The sequence below is a fragment of the Cannabis sativa genome, chromosome 7 (genome assembly GCF_029168945.1).
Source record: "Cannabis sativa cultivar Pink pepper isolate KNU-18-1 chromosome 7, ASM2916894v1, whole genome shotgun sequence".
Lineage (NCBI taxonomy): Eukaryota > Viridiplantae > Streptophyta > Magnoliopsida > Rosales > Cannabaceae > Cannabis > Cannabis sativa.
Window position 1 is genome coordinate 38,382,125 of NC_083607.1, and position 26,226 is coordinate 38,408,350.

The window sequence follows — 26,226 nt, forward strand, 5'->3', positions numbered from 1 at the left end:
GCTTTTCCACTTTTGCAACCATTTGGAATGCTTTACCTTCTTGAGTTTTGAAAGCCTCAAATTATTTTTTCAAAGCTTCAAGTTGAGCTTTCACACTATCCGCCTCCTTCAATTGGTAGACTCCGACTGTTCGTGGCTTGTCTGTAGGACTTGGTGCACTCCATGTGTAGGATTTTTCAGAGATTTCTTCAAGATATTCCAAAGCTTCTTCGGGATCTTTCTGAAGGAAGTCGCCATTGCATATCATTTGTACGAATTGTCTTTTGTCGGCTGTGAGACCGTTGTCAAAATAGCTGACAAGACGCCAGCTTTCGTATCCATGATGTGGGCACTGGCCCATCAAATCTTTAAACCTCTCCCAGACCTGATGAAATGTTTCGTGGTCCTTTTGGGTGAAGGTAGAGATTTGCCTCTTAAGGTTGCTGGTCTTATGGGGTGGGAAAAATTTAGAGAAAAATACTTTTGTCATTTCTTCCCATGTCCCAATAGACCTTGGCCTTAAAGAATACAACCAGCTTTTGGCTTTTTCCTTGAGTGAGAAAGGAAAGAACTTCAATCTCACCAAGTTAATGATGTCAGCTTGGTTGTTAAATGTGGCCACCACCTCTTCGAAGGCCTGAATATGCACATATGGACTCTCATTTTCCATACCATGAAAGGTTGGTAAAAGTTGAATCATGCCAGGTTTGAAATCGAAGTTGGGCATATTCATGGGATACATTATGCATGAAGGTGTGGCCGTACGCGTAGGATGTAGATAATTCTGTAGCGTTCTTGGTTGGACTTCCTGTTGTTGAGCCATCATTGGCAGTGTAGGAAGTATGGGTGATGGTGGTGAATGAGAACGAGTGGAAGAAGACGATTTAGGAGAGTTTTCTAAAATTTCAATTTGTTGTTTTATAAATCTCCATAATCTATCTCTATTTCATGACATTCACTTTCTTTTTTTGTGTGTGTATTTTCACTTGCTAAATAATGTAAATTACAACTATGTAATAATGCAAGGGCATTCACACAAGATATTCCCAGGCCGATTGGGAAGGTTGCCAAGGTACCGCTTCGTCTCACACTTTTACTAGAACTCCCCGGGGTTGCTAGAAAGTGTAGAGGGTACTCTACCACAAACCTTTAAAGCCAATCTTTCTTAGACAGAATAATCTCAGTTTGTACCACTTTTACCATTACACAATTGGGTTTACACTAAAAAGTTTATGAAAATATTTTATGCACAACTTTTTTTTTTTTAGCCTAAAGGATAAAAGTCTACAACTAACTTAAAAACTTAAAATAAATAAATAAAAAAAAATGGCTAATCCTAAAAAAAAAAGTACACAAAATAAAATAATGTAAAAAAAAAAACTAACACCCTAATATAGTGGCAAAATAATAAATACAACTAATGAACTAGAAAAAAAAACTACTTGCTTTTTTTTTTTTTTTTTACTAAAAGAGTGAAGAAGAGAAAAAAAAATAATAATATATAGTGATTTTTTTTTAATCTATATATAAACTAAAAGAAAAAAACTAAATTATACTATATTAATTAAAAAGTTTTTTTTTTGGATATAAACAAATAAGGAAGAGACAAAAAAAAAAGTAATAAAAAAAAACTACTATACTAACTTCTTGTAGCGCAGAAACCTCCCCGGCAACGGCGCCAAAAATTGATGTCGCCCAATTAGTTACACTGCGGTCGCGGTAGTAAACGGGCTATATGTCATATCTACAGGGAGGAAAAATACACTCAAAAGGACAGTTAGTAATTTTACGAGAATAAAATATGAACCTTGAATGTGATGAGAATATTGAGAAAATGATTTTTAAAAATTAAACAAGCAATTAAAATGAGAAGTGATCAGAAAATGATTATGGAAGACACAAGCTTTGTAAATGCAATTATATTTTCCTAATAAAATTGATTCTTTAACCTCAACTATAATTCTACACCATTAATTATAGTTGGAAAATGTGTATGATTAAGCTCACTAGAAAAATATGTGCTCTAATTAAATTAATACTACTTCTAAAAATAATATCATATTATAGAATTTAAATCGACAAAATACCACCGGCAGAATACAGTAAAAATTATATAATATAATAAACACTCTAATAATTAATAGGCTAACTTACATAAGAAAAGCATGACTGAACTTATATAAAATGTACTATTAAATTTAAAGTGCAACTTAGAAGAAGATAAATTTAATATAACAAATGTGAAAATGAAGAACAAAGAGAATCAATATATTAGAAGAATAAAAATTGCATGAACTTACACTTGAGTCTTTCCAAAGAAATTAGCCTGGAAAAGGCATTGTCTTTTGCACCAAAATTAATAAAGCAAAATAAAAAAGAAGGAAAGAAAAAGATAAAATTTTGATATAATAACACTAGGTAAAAATCTGATTATTTTTCTTTCCATAATGATCCTATTTATAGAGCCAAAATAATGTCAATAACTGATATTTTTCGTGCATCAGCTAGTGAGAAATGTTTGCTCAAAAAGCTGAACACATTGGAGAACATGGGACCATGCAGGAGAGAAAACTGGGGAGAGATGGGCAACTGGGTCTCGCTTGCGGTGACTCCGTGCATCAAAGGTGGGACTCCCATATACATAGCTTGAGTGGATATAGTCTTGATCGTGGCCAATTGTTACTAGATATAATATGAAACTTAGACTTGGAGTAATTGGGCTGGAATGATGTTCTTTGGGCTTATTAATGTATGAAGGAATAATGGATATTCATATGTCTCTTATTTCAAGTCAAACCCATAAATCCTGTATATGTCCACACTTAAAGAGATCAATTAGTATATATATGAACATGTATATTTAACTATACAGGTTTACATGTATACATATGATATTAGACTCCATTTATATTTATCCCAATTTACTCAAATATGAATAATAATATAAAATTAAATTAAATTAAATATTTTCAATCCAAAAAATTTTACAATAGAAAACTACAAAAATATTTAATTAAATTAATTTTATATATATAATTAAAGGCTTAAAATGTATAAATTTGAGCTCTAATTAGCCCCTTTGACCTTTCATAACTTGACTGAGTGTGTGACAGCCGCCTTGCGAACTGAGGCTCATGTAGAAGGGAATGAGAAGAAGAACACAAGCAGAGGAAGCGGCAATGACCGAAAGATGACTAAGAAGAATCAAGGACAGTGGTCCCAAGGACAACAATTTAGTGGGGGTAGCAATAGTAGTGGTTCATCTGGAAAGACTCGTAGTGGACCATATGGGTGTTTCCGTTGTGGTCAACAAGGTCATAAGAAGAAAGATTGCCCACAACGACAACAAAGATTCCAAGCATCTCATGGAAGACCCATAGGGAGCTATGTAGAGTCTACTCCTTTTCATGGACAGCCCAAGACAAACCAGCCGAAGTCTTCATCCTATGGTTTCACACCCCAATCGGGCCAGCAGTCTCAGTATCAACATCAGTTTAGGCCACAAGGTTCAGGGTTCAACATGGGGTACTCACAAGGTTTTCAAACTCTTGCTCCTAGTGGGAGTCAAAGAGGGTACAATCAAGGTGGAGGGTCTGGTGCAAGTACAAGCTATCCTAGTCAAGGAAAGGGAAAGGCAAAAGCAAAGTCATCAGCTCAAGCCTACGCTCTTGGGGTTGATGATGTACAGGGCGGTGCTGACCAAGGAGTTGTTGATGGTATGATTCTTATCTCACACTCTTGGGCTCATGTGTAATTTGATATTGGTGAATCGCGTTCCTTTATATCTTTGATGTTCGCTAGTATGTTGGGTTTGAGTTGGGAAACTTTTAGTCCTGTATTGCATTTGAGTGTACCTATGGGGGGACACGGTGAGGTATCCACCATATGTAGGTCAGTTTGTATTGTGTTCGAGGGACACGAGTTATCTAGAAACTTATAAGTGTTGCCTATGGGGCAATTTGATGTAATTCTTGGTATGGATTGGTTGTCTAAATACCAAGTTATTGTGGATTGTTCACGTAAAAGAGTGACTCTTTTAATCCCTAGTGGTGAATTCATTGTTTATCGAGCCAACATGAGTGCAGTAGACAAAATCCTATCCTAAGGGCATGTTTAGGTGGAAGAGAAACTTAGAGTGATATGGGACTCTGTTTGCGATCGATGATGAGTCTAGGAATTTAGACCAATTCCCTTGGATATCAGTGGTTTGATAGGGAGATCGAGTTTTGCATTGATTTGATTCCCAGAGCTCAACCAGTTTTTATTGCGCCTTATCACATGCACCTGCAGAGTTGGCTTAATTGTAAAAACAATTAGGAGAGTTAATGGATAAGGGTTACATCAGACATAGTACTTCTCCATGGGGAGCTCCAGTCTTGTTCGCCAAGAAAGCTGATGGGACTTTGCGACTTTGTGTCGACTATAGAAAGCTGAATCAGATGACAATTAAAAACAAATATCCTGTACCGACGATTGATGAATTATTTGATCAACTTGGTGGTTCAAAGTTCTTTTCAAATATTGCTTTGAGGTCAGGCTACCATCAATTGAGGATTAGGGAAGAAGGTATCCCTAAAACTGCTTTCAGGACACGTTATGGACACTTTGAGTTTTTGGTAATGTCATTTGGGTTAACGAATGCACCTGCTGCATTTATGGATCTAATGAATAGAGTCTTTAGACCTTTCTTAGATAAGTTTGTGGTGGTATTCATCGATGATATCGTGGTGTATTCTAAGACACGTGAGGATCATGTTGAACACTTGACAATAGTATTACAGGCATTGGGAGATCATCAATTATATGCTAAGAAAGAGAAGTGTGAATTTTGGATGACTGAAGTCAAATTCTTAGGCCATGTAATTTCTCAAGATGGTATCACCGTTGATCCTGCAAAGATAGACTCTATTCTACAGTGGGAAAGACCAAAGAATATCACTGAAGTTTGAAGTTTTCTTGAGTTGGCAGGCTACTACCGTCGCTTTGTAGAGAATTTCTCACGAATTGCTATGCCTTTGACAAAGTTAACAAGAAAAGAAGTAAAGTTTATGTGGGATGATAGTTGCGAAGAAGCTTTTAGAGAATTGAAGGAAAGATTAACTTCGGGGCCTGTTCTCACTGTTCCTAATAGCGAGGAACCATATGTGGTATTCACTGATGCTTCAAGTATAGTTAGGAGGTGTATTCATGCAAAATGGCAAGGTAGTTGCCTATGCTTCTCGACAGTTGAAACCACATGAAAAGAATTACCCTACGCATGACTTAGAACTTGCTGCGGTAATCTTTGTCTTGAAAATTTGGAGATGTTATTTGTATGGCGTAAAGTTTGAGTTATACTCAGATCATAAGAGATTGAAGTATCTTTTTACTAAAAGGGACTTGAACTTGAGGCAAAGAAGATGTGTTGAGTATATGGAAGACTATGATTTCACTTTGCAGTATCACCCCGGGAAAGATAATGTAGTAGCGAATGCACTAAGTAGAAAGCCTCATGGTACTTTGGCATGTTTGGCTCTTGAGGACTGGAAAAGGACAATCACAATGGGTGATTATAACTTACAATACTATGAAGGGGAAGAAGTAGCTTGTATCTCTAACTTAGTGGCTACACCAATACTACTTCAACAAGTTAAGCAACGTCAGTGGCAAGATGAAAAACTAAGACTTATTTGGAACCGAATCCAGGATGGTGAGCAACTAGATGGGTGGACAGTTAATAGTGAAGGGTATCTATACCATATGCCAAGACTAGTTGTTGCAGATATCCCTGATCTTAGGGAGACCATTTTGATTGAGGCTCATAGATCCAAATTTTTTGTACATCCTGGAAGTACGAAGATGTACCAAGATTTAAAGAGACAATATTAGTGGGAAGGTATGAAAAGAGATGTAGCCAGCTTTGTAGCTAAGTGTATAGTATGTCAGCAAGTTAAGGCTGAGTATCAGAGACCCTCAAGTTTACTTCAACCTTTGCCTATACCAGAATGGAAGTGGGACAAGATTACCATGGACTTTGTTACTGGGTTGCCATTGACATCTTTGAAGCATGACGCTGTTTGGGTGATTGTTGACCGTTAACTAAGTCTGCTCATTTTATTCCAATCAGGAAGGATTACAAGCTTACCAAGCTAGCTCGACTTTATGTAGACAATATAGTTCGACTACATGGAGTGCCTTCAAGCATTGTTTCAGATAGAGATCCTCAATTTACATCAAGGTTTTGGAAGGCCTTGCAACAAGCCTTAGGGACTGAACTTCACTTGAGTACTGCCCATCATCCACAGACAGATGGACAGTCTAAGAGGACCATACAGACTTTGGAAGACATGCTTCGCTCTTGTGTTTTGGATTTCGGAGGTAGTTGGGGAGAACATTTGTCACTAGTGGAATTCACATACAACAATCGCTACCAAGCCAGTATAGGTATGGCTCCTTATGAGGCCTTATATGGGAGACCATGCAGATCGCCATTGTGTTGGGCAGAACCAGATGAGCATGTCACTATTGGACCTTAGATTATCACTAGTACCACTGAAAAGATTAAGGGAATCCAAGAAAGACTTAAGGTTGTTCAGAGTTGTCAGAAAAGCTATGCTGATCTCCATCAACGGGAAGTTAAGTTTGATGTTAGTGATTATGTCTTCTTGAAAGTTACTCCTATGCGTGGTGTAACGAGATTTTGAGTGAAGGGTAAGCTAGCCCCAAGGTATATTGGACCTTTTGAGGTTATCGAGAGGATTGGGGAGGTCGCTTATCGATTAAACTTACCAAGACAGTTGGGACATGTTCATAATGTGTTTCATGTGTCTATGTTGAGGAAGTATACTCCAGATCCGTCACATGTTATTGAGTATGAGGCTCTCCCTCTTCAGGAAGATGTGACTTATGAAGAACAACCTGTCAAAATCTTGGCAAGAGAGCCAAAAGTGTTAAGGAACAGAGAGATTCCAATAGTCAAGGTCTTATGGAGGAACCACAGAGAAGACAAGACTACTTGGGAGTTAGAGTCCGAGATGTATATGAAGTATCCTCACTTGTTTAATTTTCAACTTGAGGTTGTACTTTGAAATTTCTGGACGAAATTTTTTTAAGGAGGGGAGAATGTAAGACCTCGGTTTGACCGGGTCAAAAAGTATTATATATATATAATAAATAATATAATATATATGTATGTCAAAAAAAAAATTAAATCGAATATATACAATAACTGAACCCTGTCGTCCCCTCTCTCTCTATCTATATATCTATCATTTTCTCTCTCTTCAAACACAAACCCAAAAGAAAACCCACAAAGCTCCATAACCACCACTCTCCGGCGACCCACCTCCGGCCTCCGACCAGCCCCACGCACCGGACAAATCGGAAGCCCAAGTGCCGGCGACCTCACTGTTGGAAATTATTTTACCAGGATCTTAGATCTACTCACAAGTATGTTTATTAACACCCTAAATATGAACTTTCTAAAACGATGAAATAAACACATATAAAGTTAAAGAAACCTTACATTGGGTGCAGCAGAATAATATGACTCCTTCCGTTCAGATATCTAGCCCTTGATTCCTTTCTGTAGCAGAGCATTATCAATATCTGAACCTGGATCTCTTTCTCTGAATCTTTGATGCTGAAACTCCTTTGCTGATGATCTTTCTTCACGATCTTCCTCACTATGATTGAGGTATCACTTGATGTGTGTGGGCACTACTCTAATCACTAAGGATTTCGAAATATTGAAGAAGAAGAGAGAGAGAGTGGTCAGCTAAAGATAGGGAGAGAGAGAGCTCAGTTTTTCTGAATCAGAAGAAGTCAGAAGAAAAGTGAATTTTCCTGAAGCCTTCACTATCTATTTATAGCATTCCACTAGGGTTAGATTTGAATTATATGGCATTAAAATAATGAAAAAATCAGTTTAAATTTCCTACAAAAGTGGCTGGCCCTATACTAGTGGATTTGGGCCTCACTTTTTGCAATTTTGCAGTTTTACCTTTTCTGCATCTGATTTTCTCAAAAACGCCAATTTTCTAATTCAACCATTTAAATGTCAATTCTAACTATTTAACAACTATAAATAATTATTAAATAATATTGTCATTTATCATATTTATTAATTGAACCATACAAAGTATCATAATTAACAAATATGCCCCTATAAACTCTTTCTTTACAATTTCGCCCTTACTTAGTGAAAAATTCACAAATAGACATAGTCTAATTTGAGAATTATAATTGATTAATCAAAACCAATTACATGAGTCTTACAAGCAATATTATCTCAACTAGTGGGGGGACCATGGGTCTATATATAACCGAGCTTCCAATAAGTAGATCAAGAATTTAGCACTAAAATTCACTAACTTATTAATTCTTCGTTGAATCCACGCATAGAACTTAGAATTGCACTCTCAGTATATAGAATGCTCTATATGTTCCACCATATAGACACATCATTAGTTATCCATTGTTATAATCCTAATGTGATCAATGATCCTCTATATGAATGATCTACACTGTAAAGGGATTAAATTACCGTTACACCCTACAATGTATTTATTCCTTAAAACACTTGACCCCGTATAAATGATATTTCAGCTTATGTGAAATGAGTACTCCACCATTTATTTTTCGTTTGGTCAAGCTCGAAGGAGATCATCCTTTGCTTACTATTCGCCAGATAGAAGCTATAGATTCCATGTTTATGTTAGCGCTCCCACTCAATTGCACTACCGTGTTCCCAAAATGTACGTATCACCCTGACCTAAAAGTAGGCTTAACTAACAAATCAAAGAACACGAATAGCCTTTCAAGATTGAGCCTAATCATAACAGGATTAAGAACATTTGATCTAGGATCAACTAGGCGATATTGACTTGAATAGATATTACGGTAAGTTTAATAAATCTAAGTCAAAGTTCAATATCGGTCCCTTCCGATGCATACTCCATGCATCCAACCTGAGCTTTACTTTAACCAATGTTCTGGAAAGAACATAGTATTTCTCCAAATACAAGTAAACTCTTGTTGTAGATTATCATATCAGTAAAACCCTGTGTCTGATAAATCTAGGAAACTTTATTCACATAGTCATGTTTACTTTCCAATGTGTTGACGGCACAATAAACAGGATCAAGTATGTGAAAAGGGTTTCAGATGAATTTATACATTATGTACATATAATCATGAAATAAATCATGTGAACCATGCAACATTAAATGTTATTTCTGATCTATATTAATAAGTAAATCTGATTATATTGAAATGAGTTTTATTTAGGGCATAAAACCCAACAAACTCCCACTTGCACTAATATAAAACAAAAAGTGCGTTTCAAATAATCTCAACACCTTGATATACAAATCAAGTGTAGTAGTAGTAAACTCCTCGTAATAGGATCTGAAAGGTTGAATTAACCACAACCTTTTCTCCACCATTACTCTTCCTTAATCACAAAATCATTGATAATGTGAAATTCCTCTCTATATGTCTACTCTCTTGGGATACTGGATTCTATATCTTTGGCAACTACTTTTGGTTAATCAGGAAATTAACACTAGTAGTTTAAGGCAATTTGGAATGGTGCTAAAAATGTATAGAACTTTCCTTAGACTGAATAAGTACCTTTCCTGCAACCTTAACATTCAGTCCCTCTCTGGTAGACCTAGAGACTTCAGATAGGTTTTTACACTTCTCCAAAATCACTATTCCACCCCCAGAGTAACCACCATCTTATCAGAAATATTTACTAGCACATAGGCAAATTTCGAAATCTAATATGGTGTAGTCTAAGAGTTTTAAACACACCCTTATAGACTAACATATAGTTCCTCTTCTTAATCTTAAAATTTACTTGATTGTCTTCCAATGTTCTTCTCCTGGATTAATCTGATACCTACTCATTACTCCCACTCAACAGCAGGTGTCTGGTCTAAGGCATACAAAAGCATATCTAAGACCTCTCACTGTTGATTTAAGAAATTCTTTCATGGCTTTATCTTTTCTGGAATAGTTGAAACTTTTCCTTAGATAAATAAAATCTATGCCTTAGAAGTTGTGAAGCTTCTATAGATTTCCATTAGAAAGAAAATGCTTCAGCATCTTACTAAAGTAAGTTGCTTGCATTAGAGTAAGTAATTACCAGGTATACCACAAGCCATAGGTTTAGATAAACTCAAACCTATAATACTAGGAACAGGAAGTTTTGTTAAGTCCATAGAATAGACTTATTAACTAAAATTTCCTTTTATGTCTTTGTAATAGAAAACTTTAGGTTATTCCATGTGAATGGATTAAACCATAGTTCTATTGGCTTTCTTCTTAGTTTCTTATCTTGACAATCCATTACTTGTTTAAACTCACAATGGATTTAAATCACTAGTGTCTCCCAAGTCATAAGAAGGTGAGTTCCTAGAAACTCTCCCACTACGACAAGGTACCGCGAATTATGTCGAAGAAAACTAAATGGTATTAACCTCTTTGGTTGTGACAAGACAACAGAGGCAGTGGGATCATCATATGTCATATAAGATGATAGAATACTTTTGGAATCAAGAATTAAATATCTCCTTTATTTGCTACTTGTTTTTCAGACTTAGTCATTTTCTTAGAAAAGTAGTATTTGTTTGAACAAACACTTTCTTATCTATTGACAATGGGATGGTCCACCCCTAATCACTTAGAATAGCTAAGAAACCATGGTTAACAGTTCTAGCTTTTCTTAAGATTTTGATTAGGTCATCCATGAATCTAGTAATGATTTACATTAAGTATACAACCATTACATCATTCTGAAATTGTATTACCATAGAAGGATTTAGGCAACGACTAGTAACTAATCATCAACATGCAACTCGAAATTTCTGGGGAGGTAAGTTTGGATATAATTCAAAAATCAATTTAATGATCTTTGAACTGCATATCTACTAACTATTTCTCCACCCCTATCAGTTCGCAAGATCTTTAACCACTTACCTTAATGGTGTTTAACCATTGCTAGAAATTAATGAAATTTTTCAAACATTTCAAATTTCTTTGCATAAGGTATAATCTAGAGTTATCGTTTTAAGAATACAACGAAAAACTCATATCCACCCCTGAATGTACATTCATCTGCGAATGAGATGAACTACTTTCAGTGGATATAGGCATATTAACTCTTTGCAGAGATTGATCTTGTCAAATCCACTATGAACAAGATACAAATGCCATAGATTAAGAAAATGTGGTAGTGTCTATGATGACATAGGTTTAGTTACATCAAAGAGTTCTTAGAATACTTCAAGTGGATCCTGGTCACAGAATACCTAACTCACATTCCATACAGTTTTAATCCATTAATAAAAGATGGATATTAAACACTTGAGAAAGTGTAACTGTATTGTATTCTGGAATTAGAAATTTAAGAAAATTTCTATTTGGAATCTAAAATTAAAGTCAAAGACTTAAATTCAACCAAATTTAATGAGTAATTCTTTCTTGGACCACCACTACTAATACAAACTCTAAGTCAGATTTGCCCATACAAGTAGGAGATTTCTAAGATTGAGGATTTATATCAATTGGGAATAGAATTTCGGGGTTATAATCATATGCGTCATTTAATTTCTTAAGAGAAAATATAATGACATGAAATGATTCATAGACCATTCATCCAATGATATGTTATTGAGCTAATTCGAAATGAATAAGCTAAGAGGAATTAGGATAATTTCGTTTAAAATAAGAATCCAACGATGCTTCGATTAGCGAAAGTCAAAGTAATCTTATTTATATAATCTTCTTGTTTCATATCGTAAAAATACTAGTCTAAGGTGTCATCAATTGATGAACAAATTTAGATGTCGCATGTACAATATTTATCTTTCGAAATCTAACACTATTATGTATGTCTAATGGTGAAAATCCACTAGGGATTTATCTCATTAGATAAACAAGCCAAGTTAGACCAACAATGAAGATTCGAAATTAAACTACAACTTAATAACAGAAAATAACATGGTTCAATATAAATTCATACACAATTCAGAAATTATAAACATATAGCAAGTAGGAATGACTAGTGAAAATACTAAAACATACAATCCTAAATAATTTCCAAGGTTTTCAACAAACCGATACGGTCCCTAAGAGGCGAGAGTCAAAGCATCATTTATTGAAAAGAGTTGTCAGCTCATCTAAAATAGAAACCATTCTAGCAACCTTTTATTCGATCAAAATAAGAATCCAACGTTGTCCCGGTAGGCGAGAGTCAAGGTTATTCTCATTTCATGAGCCTCTACCATTGTTTCATGTTTCATAAGTTTATCTCTAAGTAGTCACCGTAGGGGAGAGTCTAATAGAGACGAAAACTTACAAAACACTTATCAAATGAAATCTTACGGTGTTAAATGCGTTCAACGAATAACCATCCACAGGGGGACGAAGTCTAGCGTCTCGAGGTTATATTGAAAACATTTAACTTTTGTAAGACCAACAATGGAGATCGAATATCTTAATAATAATCAAGCTCATTATTTAAAGTGAGTTGTATTTTCTTTGATTCTCCTTATTTATTCTATTTATTTTAAATATATATTTATTTAATTAAAATTTCCAATTTAGAATGAAAAATTCTAAATATAAATTTTAATTTAATATTTATAAATTTTACTTAGATGGATATGAAAATAACATGAATTATTTCCATCTTAGTAATAATTTCCAATAAATATTTAGAAAAATATTCAATTTAAGTTGTTACAAAATTAATTTAAATTAATTTACAACTCAAATTTAATTTTCTATAAATATATATTGCATTTCGAAAAATTAAAGTATATAAGAATACAATTTTCGAAAAATGCATATTAAAATAAAAAATAAATCCTGGAAAAATTATTCTAATTTAATGTTGGCCCAAAATTAATTAATAAAATTAATTTACAACAAAAAATATAATTTTCCTATTTAATTAAATATATAAGAAAAATTTAAATATTTAAGTATGATGATGAAAATCAACTTAAATATTAATTTTCTATTTAATTAAATACACTAGAAAAATACTTCAAGCAAAAATATCATCTATCTAGATTTTCCTTTGACTAATTAATTCAATTTCTAATAATATACTTTAATTCAATTTATTTTAAATTAATCAATAAATGAAAAAAATCATTGATTTAAGTTGGTCCAAAATTAATTAAAATAAATAATTAATTTACAACTTAATCTATTTTTCAAGATAAAATTCGAAATTCTAGCATTTAAGAAATGCAATTTCGAAAAAAATTGATTAATAAAATAAAGAAAAAATATATTTTGAAAATTATTTAAATTTAGTTGAAAAATTAAATTTCAACTAAAAATAATTTTCTATTTAATTAAATGTCATGAAAAAGAAATATTTAAGTATGATGATAAAAATCAACTTAGATATTTAATTTTCAAATTAATTAAATGTATTAAATTCAAGAAATAAATAATTAAGTGTAGAGAAGGCTTAATTATTAATCTCTAGTTTAATACTAGGAAAAAATAAATTGTACCAAAATTAATTATTTAAAATAATTAATTTCACAATGTATAGTATTTTCCCATTTAATATTAGAAATAATAAGTAGTCTAGAAATAACTATCTAGAAAATATCTTATTTGACTAAGTATCTTTTCCACAAAATTTGAAAAAAAAAATCTAATTTAAGTTGTACTAGAAAAAATCTAGAACTTAAATATTTTCAAATTTAAATTTAATTAAATATCAAAAATTAAGTTGTAACCACTTAATTCAAAAATATTCCATTTTAAGTTAATATTCGAAAAGATATTAACTTACAAAATATCTAAAGAATCTTAATAACCAATGCCTAAAATTCCTCAACTTAATTTTGAAATTTGAAATTCAAAAGATATTCAGATTTAAGTTGGTTAGTTGTAGATAACTAAAAATCAACTTAAATAAGAATATTTAATGAAAAATTTAAATTAAGTTCCAGAAAGAATCTAGATGGTTATAATTCTATATTTAATTAAATACAAGAAAATACATATAGTTTAGCTTAGAATATAAAATTCCTTAAACTATATTTTTCTTAAATTAATTTCAAAATAAATGAAATTAATTATGTTGCTAATCAATTTTATTAGGTTAAACTAGTTTAATTAACTTAGTACAGTTATTCAAATCAGGCAAATGGGCCTTCACAATTGGGGTGATTTGTGTGAGGGGGTGCTGGGTTCAGTATGTCGTACCCACTTCTATGGCTCCCAACTCTCACACAAGGCCCAAAAGAGAGGAATTTAACCTTAATAAGAACAACTGTTATTAATTGAATAGGTCCAATAACTAAATGGACCTAAATAAAATCTATCATGGTGTGACATTTTATTTAGCAACAACCTATATGCATCTATATAATAAAATAAACATATAGGCTCACACAGGCACACTTTGGATGGGTCCTATCATATTGCTAGGTCATACACAGATGAAAGAAGATTGTAAAATTTACCTGTTACAAATTATTAACTTGACCAAGGGAGCCATCAGATCATTAGATCTGGCAAAAAGTAACCATGGCTATTTGCAATCAAGTAATAATAGGTTTTTAAAACTTACACACAAGCTAAAAATACATATCCTGCAACAAGGTTAGCTAGATAGTTGGAAGTAGGATTTATTTAATTTTAAATAAATAATTTTCGAAATTAATAATTAAATAAAAAATATTTAATTAAAAAAAATAATTTAGATTTCGAAAATAAAAAAAATTATTTATTTTTGAAAAATAAATAAAAAAATATTTTAAATTTCGAAACTATTTTTAAAAAAAATATTCAAAATTAAACCTACAATTTTGAAAAATTAGGTTTCAACTAACCTAAATATCATTTCAAAAATTTACTAACTACTTTTAAATATTAAATGTTATTTTAAAAATAAAAATTAAATAAAAAATTAGAAAAGATAAAAGAAATATCTTTTCAGATTTTAAATTTAATTTGAATAAATAAAATAACAAAATTTAAAAGTTAGTAAAATATCTTATATCTATTTAAAATTACATGATTATAAATATCTTATTTAAATTTAAATAAGGTCAAAATATCTAAAAAGATTTGATTTTAAAAAAAAATCTTAAAAGATAAGATATTATTAAAAAAATATCTTAAAAGATAAGATATTTTAAAATATCTTAAAAGATTTTATAAATATCTTATAAAATCTGACCTTAAATTTAAAAAAAATAAGATATAATCAAATTTAAAAATAAGATAGATTTTTAAGCAAGAAGATAGATACTAATTCTATTCAAATTCAAATTACACTAATATCTTGAATTAAATAAAAAAAATATTAAATTAATTCAAAATGATAATTAGAATTGAATTAGGAATAGTAATAGTATATATACAAAACCATACAAAAAATTGGAAGTTAATTACATGAAAAAGCATGAAAAATCGAAGAAAAACGAAAAAATTCGAAACTGTACGGACAGATTTGCGATCGCAGGAAAATATCAAGACAAACGATTTTTTCAAATCTTCAAAAAATCATAACTAATTCAAATAAAATCCAAATTGAGTTCTGTAAAAGGCTAACTTGCTTAATTTTTTCCATACTATCCAATAAAAATAATTGTAGAGATAAAATCGCAATTATTTTTCACGAAAATTTCACAAACATCAATCAATCATCAAATAACACTCAATACAACATGATACCATCCAAAGAACATACAAACAATCGTTTTAAAGTCCAAATTTCTTGTAAGTAAATCAATTACCATGGCTCTGAGGCCAGTTGTTGGAATTTATTTTACCAGGATCTTAGATCTACTCACAAGTATGTTTATTAACACCCTAAATATGAACTTTCTAAAACGATGAAATAAACACATATAAAGTTAAAGAAACCTTACATTGGGTGCAGCGGAATAATATGACTCCTTCCGTTCAGATATCTAGCCCTTGATTCCTTTCTGTAGCAGAGCATTATCAATATCTGAACCTGGATCTCTTTCTCTGAATCTTTGATGCTGAAACTCCTTTGCTGATGATCTTTCTTCACGATCTTCCTCACTATGATTGAGGTATCACTTGATGTGTGTGGGCACTACTCTAATCACTAAGGATTTCGAAATATTGAAGAAGAAGAGAGAGAGAGTGGTCAGCTAAAGATAGGGAGAGAGAGAGCTCAGTTTTTCTGAATCAGAAGAAGTCAGAAGAAAAGTGAATTTTCCTGAAGCCTTCACTATCTATTTATAGCATTCCACTAGGGTTAGATTTGAATTATATGGCATTAAAATAATGAAAAAATCAGTTTAAATTTCCTACAAAAGTGGCTGGCCCTATACTAGTGGATTTGGGCCTCACTTTTTGCAATTTTGCAGTTTTACCTTTTCTGCATCTGATTTTCTCAAAAACGCCAATTTTCTAATTCAACCATTTAAATGTCAATTCTAACTATTTAACAACTATAAATAATTATTAAATAATATTGTCATTTATCATATTTATTAATTGAACCATACAAAGTATCATAATTAACAAATATGCCCCTATAAACTCTTTCTTTACAATTTCGCCCTTACTTAGTGAAAAATTCACAAATAGACATAGTCTAATTTGAGAATTATAATTGATTAATCAAAACCAATTACATGAGTCTTACAAGCAATATTATCTCAACTAGTGGGGGGACCATGGGTCTATATATAACCGAGCTTCCAATAAGTAGATCAAGAATTTAGCACTAAAATTCACTAACTTATTAATTCTTCGTTGAATCCACGCATAGAACTTAGAATTGCACTCTCAGTATATAGAATGCTCTATATGTTCCACCATATAGACACATCATTAGTTATCCATTGTTATAATCCTAATGTGATCAATGATCCTCTATATGAATGATCTACACTGTAAAGGGATTAAATTACCGTTACACCCTACAATGTATTTATTCCTTAAAACACTTGACCCCGTATAAATGATATTTCAGCTTATGTGAAATGAGTACTCCACCATTTATTTTTCGTTTGGTCAAGCTCGAAGGAGATCATCCTTTGCTTACTATTCGCCAGATAGAAGCTATAGATTCCATGTTTATGTTAGCGCTCCCACTCAATTGCACTACCGTGTTCCCAAAATGTACGTATCACCCTGACCTAAAAGTAGGCTTAACTAACAAATCAAAGAACACGAATAGCCTTTCAAGATTGAGCCTAATCATAACAGGATTAAGAACATTTGATCTAGGATCAACTAGGCGATATTGACTTGAATAGATATTACGGTAAGTTTAATAAATCTAAGTCAAAGTTCAATATCGGTCCCTTCCGATGCATACTCCATGCATCCAACCTGAGCTTTACTTTAACCAATGTTCTGGAAAGAACATAGTATTTCTCCAAATACAAGTAAACTCTTGTTGTAGATTATCATATCAGTAAAACCCTGTGTCTGATAAATCTAGGAAACTTTATTCACATAGTCATGTTTACTTTCCAATGTGTTGACGGCACAATAAACAGGATCAAGTATGTGAAAAGGGTTTCAGATGAATTTATACATTATGTACATATAATCATGAAATAAATCATGTGAACCATGCAACATTAAATGTTATTTCTGATCTATATTAATAAGTAAATCTGATTATATTGAAATGAGTTTTATTTAGGGCATAAAACCCAACACTCACCCCCTAAGCGGCGCCGCTGCTCTCGTCGCCGTTAGCTTAGGATCACAAGTCAAAGTTTGGGGTTTCAAACTTTGAACAAATTTTCCGGTCATCTCCGGCGGCCGTTTGACGAATCGTCTTCACCACTAAACTCAGCTCGTCGAGGAGAACAACCTACACTAAACTATTTTTCTCGGTTCGCTACTTTTTCCGGTGACATTTTTGTAGCTCCGCCCCTTTCCGGCGACTTTTCGGTGACATCGTGTACCGTTTTGACAAACGGTTGGCATGGGTGTGATCTACTCGTCGAGGTGGTCGTTTTGATGTACATTACCCCTATTTTCGGCGACGTTTCCGGTACACCGATTTTTACCGCCACCGATTATTAATGTGCACCGCTTAGGTGAGGCTTCGGAACTCCAAATTTTAAATAGTCATATTATATGTCGTTGGACTCGGTTTTGAATGTAGAATGCGATAATGATAATTATTTAACCATTTAATGGTATAGGTGAGAGTAATATGTAAGATTTGACTAAAACAATTGGAGCTCGAGACTTAAGAGCTTAAGATTGTCTTTTGGAAAAAGTTTAACGACTCAGAAGAGGTAGGGACTCAACTTGATTATTGGACTTGATTTTTATATGTGTTGTATAACATTAGACATATTCCAGTTTTTATGCTTTACAAAATTGTTTAAAAAATTAAAAACTTAATCTGCATATTTTTCTGGACTGTTCAGGGGCACTGAGTGCCAAATACATTTTTATGTGCAAATATTTATGCAGGTTATGATTTTTGAGTTTATTCAAAATACAGCTGTTATGCTGCCGAATTTTCTAGAAAATAAAAAGGAATATGTTCTTTTGTTATGCTTATTATTTGCCTGCTTTGGTTATACAGATGAGAGCCACGTTGATCATGTTAAGTTCATATTGTTGTTTCAGGACCTAGTATCTGTGTCATCATAGGTAGATCAGGTGTGCACTCACCTGTAGGTGAAAGACCTAGAATCTGTACAGGGAGTGAATTAAATCTGAGCCCCGGTATTATGGTGGATATCAGATGCGACTACCCAATTTTGGATGTTGTTTTCTATGATTGGTATTGAGAGCTAGGGGTCTAGTGGACGGTGTGATATGCATTTGATGTTTGATTTGTGATTATTTGTGGTCTCTCTACTTTATTTATACATATTGATACTGTTGATGGGATATTTCATTTTTACAAAACTAACCATGCAGGAATTTTATTAAACCAAGGGTCCTTTGATATTAGTTGTTTTCCTACGGGGCTTTATAAGCTCACCCCCTATTTTCTCCCACTCCAGGAACTCAGTTTGATGCGAGTGGATGAGGATGGTACCGTTGGGAAAGGAAGTCGTTATTAGTTTAGTCTTATTTTACTCTTTAACCATCTAATGAAACTGATTTTGTATTTAAGCTGAAATGGATGGTCTGGATGACTTAAATTAGCTATGTGCTAGTTAGAAATGAGAAATGATGGATGCTAGGTATTATTTTGGTATTTTATTGACTTATTTAATCCATTTATTTGGTGATTACATAACTGTGGGGATATTATTGTTTTTTTATACTGATGATGGTCCTAATTTTGTTACTAATATTTTCTTATTAATATAGGAGTATCCATTACTTTTAAATTAGTATTTTGTAATATAAATAAAAGGATCATTTATAAGTTTTATCTTCCTACAAGGGTCAAAGTGTGACCTTTGACCACCCAAGTTATGGATATTACACATCTGCCACAACCTAGGGCTCGGATCGTGACAGAAGACATTTGGAGATCTTCCAAGAAAGTAGTGTACTTTTTCACTTTTCATTTATAGATATTAAGAAGAACTTTTGCATAAATGAGAAAGTTTAAAAAATAAATTTAAAAAAAATAAAAAGGGAGATTATTTATTTGGCATTAGTATATTAGATAACAAAAGATTAATCAAACAAACGCTTTTACTATTGTTTATTTTTTTCAACAATGAGCTTTCACCATTGTTTGACAAGACATTGAACCATCTAAGAAAACTTGTTTAATGGTTGCACTCATATAACAAAAACTACAAAAACCATCAATAAGCAAAACAATAAAATTGAAATCAAGGAGAAAATAAATGATTAGCTATCAAAGGATCAAAGATATCACCAAGTTATACTGCTCACTTGCTCCATTTTCCCAAGAAACGTTTATTATGAGAATATTGTTGACAGATATTATATCCCATGAGAACTTCTTATGACTTAACAAAATGTAGCTGCCAGAGATGAATAACAACATGCCAATATACACAGTACATGTCAAATTTGATTGGATGATGATAGTATTGTCACTCAATCATCTTAACGGTAATAAGCTTTAGAGAATCTTAAGTCTTTATATTATAATTTACAAGAACACTTACTCAGCTTTCGATTGTAGATAATGTTTATGGATTAGGCGTCTACAAGAAAAGCTCATGGTCAGGAAAGCCATGCAATAGCTTATTATGGTGGGAAGGAGATATTAACAAGCAATTATAATTTGGGATAATAATTTTTTTGGAGAAAATCACATCATATACTCTTTAACAACAATGCAAAGAGTAATAACGAATTAACAGAAAATTTTTATCCAAAAGCCAAAAACTGAATCATCTCCCAACGAATTGAATACGCCAAAAAAATTCATAAAGTTTACAAGGGATTCAGCATCACAGGTAACTTCAACTGGTAGAAGTAAACCCTGATTAAAAATTAGTAAAAACAAAACACTAGAAAGAAGGTGACAAAAATAGCCAAATAATTAGGCTTCTCATTAAAGCCAACACAACATTTGAAACTGTAACGCCTCGATTTCTTGAGACGTCACACTTACTAGTCCGTTTAAAATCATTTATAATAAAACAATAAACTAATTTATTTAAAATAACTAAATCATGAGATCTCATTATTTTAAAACAAAAACACTTGATTCATTTATAAATTTTTAAACATTAACTTTTACAAAAGTAATCGAGCCATAATCTTTAAAGAAATATTCTCAAACCAAAACATCGTGACAATCTCCTAACATGTAATCCATGCCTCGAGCTCGCCACCCTCACTGTATAATTTTGCCTTACCTGCACACAGAGTACCCGTAAGCTAATGCCCAGTAAGAAGAGCTATGTAGGACATAACCTCCCCCCACAACTAGATAACATAGTCATAAACATAATAACATCGTAACATCAAATCAATTCATACCATGCTAGCATACATATACCAACATATCATATCACATACTATTCTCAAATACAATATATATCATATCATAGTGTAATCTTAATGCATGCTATACTCACACACATAACACACAGTATCTTATCGCACATTGTCCTCACATACGATAACATACTCCCACTCATGTTGATCAGACATGAAGTGTAACCTGCCCTGCCTCATGCTGTTCTCACACTCGGCCTCCAATAGGGCAATCCCTTATCACAAGTTGTACTCACCCTTGATAGGATAACCTGCAAGTAAACCCATACAAGCAGCCAAAAATGTATCCTGCAGTGCTATGCTCACACCAACAGCAGAAAATCTATCCTATAAGTGTTATCCTCACACAAACAGTCAAAAGCCTTATCACTATCACACACTAATAACATTAGCATAAAACAACAATCTACGAGAAAACATGTAAGTACAAACCCATAATACAGTTGTATGTTTCAACATACACCCTGTGCACAGATGTCCACTCTTCTTTACCTTAGTTGTTGAGAACACCTTTTTGCTACCTCAAGCACCTCAACGAATTTCCTTGTTGAGAACAAGATCCTAAACATTCATTAACACAACAATACATTCAAAATACATTCAAGTATGAATCTCTGTACTCATACAGAAACCTACGTAAAAATACGTAACACATAAGCTAATTTTACTTGCATGCCACACCATACATAACCATTTATCAATATAATTCACACCAACACATTGCATGTACCCATATGAATATTTTTAACGTAAAACATGAGCTCATACAAACACTTTTTACGTGAAATTTTACTACAATACTATTTATCAACAAAATATACAATTATGTAATTATTTATCAAAATCAGAAGCTAACATATTTCTTAACCATTTATACAGATTATAAAAGTAATTAAATTCATCTAGAAACACGTACAATTTATTATTCATATTCATGTACTAATTTACACTTCAAACTGTATATAAATACCAATTACTTAAATATATATATATATATATATATATAAAATAACAAAACATCTCAACCTAGTCTTAAATTTATTTCATAGACTCAAATTATATTGTAACATCATATTGACAGTTCCCAAGCAGTGAACACAATTTTTAATATTTACTCTATTTAAAACTCAATTAAATCATTATTTAGTCACAAATAATTATAATAAATACCTACAGCAACTAATAAATTATAAAAACCCTTTTACTTCGTACCATAGGTAGTAAATGGCATTACAAAAATATATTTTACTGTTTTAGCATCACTTAACTACTTTTCATAATTATTTAAAGTATTAACTAAATAAATTCATGAAAAATACAAAAATGATTGAAAATCCAATCTAACCATTCTAACACAGTTTATACTCTGTACTAAGCCCTAAATAATTAACTTTTAATTTTCTGAATAATCTACGTATTTTTCATAACTAAATTTAGAAATAACACAAATAATTCATGAAAAATACAAAATTGACCGAAAACTTAATCTATCAATTTTATAACAGTTTATAATTCATAACCAATCATAGAAAATAAACTTAGATTTTTCTGAACAACCTAAGTATTTTTCATAATTAATTTAATAAATAACACAAATAATTCATGAAAAATACAAAATTAACCGAAATTCGAATCTACCAATTTTGCAATAGTTTATATCTCATACTTATCATATAAAATAAATTTAGATTTTTCTGAGTAATCTAAGTATTTTTCCTAATTAATTTAACAAATAAACCAAATAATTCATAATAAATCAAATAATTGCAAGAAAATTATCAAACTTCATAGTAGGCCTAAGAACACCTAGCACAAGTCAAGAACTGAAAGAAAATCGAAAAATAACCTCCAGAAACCCCTGAACGGGGTGTCGCTGGAGTTCTTGTCGGTTTCGGTGTTGGCGAATGCAAAACTCTTCTTCGGGAGCTTTCGACGTGTATTTTTGATTGGAAGAACCTTCCAATGAATCCAGGATCCCAAAACAACCAAGAACAGCCAAGAAAAAGAGCTGAAATGGCCTAAACCCGGTATCTTCTTCCTTGGCGGTTAACCGTTAAGAATGGAGTCCAAAAATGGTGAATTCCGTTTCAGACCTTAAAGCTTCGATTCTTCACGTTAAAACTAATCTTTGGGGTCCCATAAACTTAAACACGACCTCCTTTGATCTTCGAAACAACTTAAACACGTTCAAATTCGGATTCGTTTCAAGAACGGTATTTTGAACGTAATAATGGTGTTTGTCGAATGGTGCGATTACAGACCTTCTAATCGCATCTAAAACTCCTCTTGGATGAAATAAAACTCAATGAAATAATTTAAGGCAACCCAAAAACTCTCAAACTCAAAATCTCACTTTTCTCACGGCTCGGTTTCATTCGACGAGCCTCCTTCTCCGTCTCTGCCTCTCACCACCGTTTCTAAACTCTCTCCACCCTAAACAATCATATAAACATCCTATATATAGTCCTAACCCTAATATAACCCTAAATCAACATCTTTAAATTTTAAAATATATATATTCTTACGTAACTATAACAATAATAACTATAACAATAATAATAATAATAATAATAATAATAATAATAATAATAATAATAATAAAAATAATAATAAAAATAATAATAATAATAATAATAATAATAATAATAATAATAAATAATAATGATAGTAATAGTAATAATAATAATAGTATTAATAATAATAGTAATAGTAATAATAATAATATTATTATTAGTAATAATAAATTAAACAATATGCTATAATATATTTACCCATATTTTTATTATTAACATACCTACAATAATATTCACAAATAATAAAATATTAAATTATCTCTAATAATTTAATTATTTATCTAGCATTATAAGTACCCTTAAAATAAAATAATAATAAAATAAAAATAATAAATTTTATTGTCACTAAAAAAAATTCATACTCCACTAAATTCATAAATATTCAAAATAGTAAATTATCCTCATTGACAAATAAAATAAACTAAGATTAAAAAAAAAAAGAAAAAAGAAAAATTAATTACCAAGATATTACAGAAACCCTATTTTGATGCACAATTTGCTTATCCTATTTTGAAACTTTAAATATACACATCCCTCTAACAATTACCACCAACAACAACCTCCACAACCACCATTTAATTGCTATCTCCGAGAATAATCTTTACCCCAAACAAAAAACTCACCTCACCCCCCTTGATTTTTCATACTACATGTTCTTTTTTCTATTTAATTTCAATTAAATCTATAATAAGATAATGAAAAATAATAAATACTAAGTACACCAGATAAACAGATAATTAAAAAAAACCCAACTCTACATAATTGATTCTGAAATTGCACTAAACAAAATTAGAGATTAAAATCAAATTGAGGAAAACAAAAACCCATCTGCCACTAAAGAGATATTTAAAACACATGTGATAACTTAATATGAAAGTTTCACTACAAAAATTTCAAACAATAAACAGTACACAATCCACCTCAAACCAATTGGGGTTACTTAATAAACTAAAGCTCGCACACCATCAAACGAATAAAAAAACTCATTTGGACACCAGCAAAAAAAAGTTGAAGAGAGTAATTAATTACCAAATGGAGAGTGAATCGAGAGCCATTATTGAAAAATTAGGCTAGCAAGAAGAACATGAAACTATATAAATGCATATAATAGATGAAAATGAATATCATATATGCAAATATGTAATAACTAAAAATGCATCAAATCCAAATATTACACATAACAACTTTAAGGGTGAGAAGAGTATTTTTATTTTAATATCTGAGAAACTCACCACTGGCTCCGGCGTCCCTGGTGCCTACGGCTTCAACAATGTCTATAAAGATAGTCAACTACCAGAATGTCAAAAAAAAAGTTTATTACAACATACCAAAATATTGTTGGAAATTATTTTACCAGGATCTTAGATCTACTCACAAGTATGTTGTTTAAACATCCTAAATATGAACTTTCTAAAACGATAAATTAAACACATATAAAGTTAAGAAAACCTTACATTGATGCAGCGGAATTAATGTCTCCTTCCACTCGGATCTCTAACCCTTGAATCCTTTCTGTAGCAGAGTATAATCAAGATCTGAGCCTGAATGTCCTTCTTCTTCAAGTTTGATCCTTCACAGTCTTCCAATCTATGATTGAGTTACTGCTTGCTGTGTGTGGGCACTTACTCTTTCACTAGGGTCACAAAAAAGATGAAGGGAAAAGAGAGAGGGATTTGGGCCAGGTATAGAAAGTGGGGAAGGCTCAGTTTTTCTGAAGAGAGAAATTTCTGTCAGAAAGATGATCTGAAAACTTGTGATTTGACTGAGCCATCACTTTCTATTTATAGGCAACTACTAGGTTTAGGTTAGGATTTATTTGGCATTAAAATAATGAAAATATTAATTTGAAAAACTAACTTAAGTGGCCAGCCATGGTGTAGTATTGGGCCTCACTTAATTTTGCAGTTTTATCAAATTTTATCTCTATTTTCTCAAAAACGCCAATTTTCCAATTCTAACCTTTTAAATTCCAAAACTAATTATTTAATAACTAAAATACATTATTAAATAATATTGTCATTTAATTTAATTATTAATTAGACATATAAAGTCCATTAATAAATAAATAAACCTAGAAACTCTTTCTTTACAATTTCACCCCTGCTTAGTGAAAATTCATAAAATTAGACATAGTCTAACTTTAGAATTATAATTGATCAATCACGAATCAATTAATGAGTCTTACAAGCAGAATGTTCTCAACTAGAATGGGGACCATGGATCTATATGCTGAGCTTCCAATAAGTGAACCAAATTTACCAAGTAAATTTCTACTTATTAATTCTTCGTTGAATCCACTCTTAGAATTTAGAATTGCACTCTCAGACTTATATAGAGTATATTGTATGTTCCACGATATCAATATACTTTCTCATTTAACCATTGTTATAATCTTATTGTGATTTAAAGATCCTCTATATAGATGATCTACATCGAGATGGGATTTCTTTACCGTTCTCACCCGTCAATGTATTTTGCCCCTTAAAACACTTAGCTACCTGTAAATGGTGTTTAGTGATCTAATAATTAGTCAGTTAAACAAGAGCTCATCCATTTACTTCAATTTGCTAAGCTCGAAGGGAATCATCACTTGACTTCTATACACCAGTAGAAGCTATAGATTCCATATTTATGTTCAGCACTCCCACTCAATCATACTATCATGTTCCCAAAATATACGTATCACCCTGACCAAAAAGTAGGCTTAACTAATAAATCAAAGAGCATGAATAACACTCCTGAGTTGAGCCCAAGC

The 26,226-nt window shown here is 31.8% G+C and overlaps 1 protein-coding gene and 1 non-coding gene across 2 annotated transcripts in view; both read left to right on the plus strand.

Annotated features, from left to right (window-relative positions):
* Nucleotides 1–314: 314 nt before the first annotated feature.
* On the plus strand, nucleotides 315–421 carry LOC115696028 (small nucleolar RNA R71). The gene has a single exon (XR_004007629.2). It is a non-coding gene; the product is annotated as a small nucleolar RNA R71 (small nucleolar RNA).
* Nucleotides 422–5,856: 5,435 nt separating this feature from the next.
* LOC133039707 (uncharacterized) overlaps nucleotides 5,857–26,226 on the plus strand; it is a 30,539-nt gene continuing 10,169 nt past the window's right edge. The window contains exons 1-3 of the mRNA XM_061118628.1: nucleotides 5,857–6,002; nucleotides 6,086–6,476; nucleotides 6,669–6,994. Of these exons, the coding sequence (XP_060974611.1) occupies nucleotides 5,857–6,002; nucleotides 6,086–6,476; nucleotides 6,669–6,994 (863 nt within the window). The remainder of the gene's footprint in view (nucleotides 6,003–6,085; nucleotides 6,477–6,668; nucleotides 6,995–26,226) is intronic.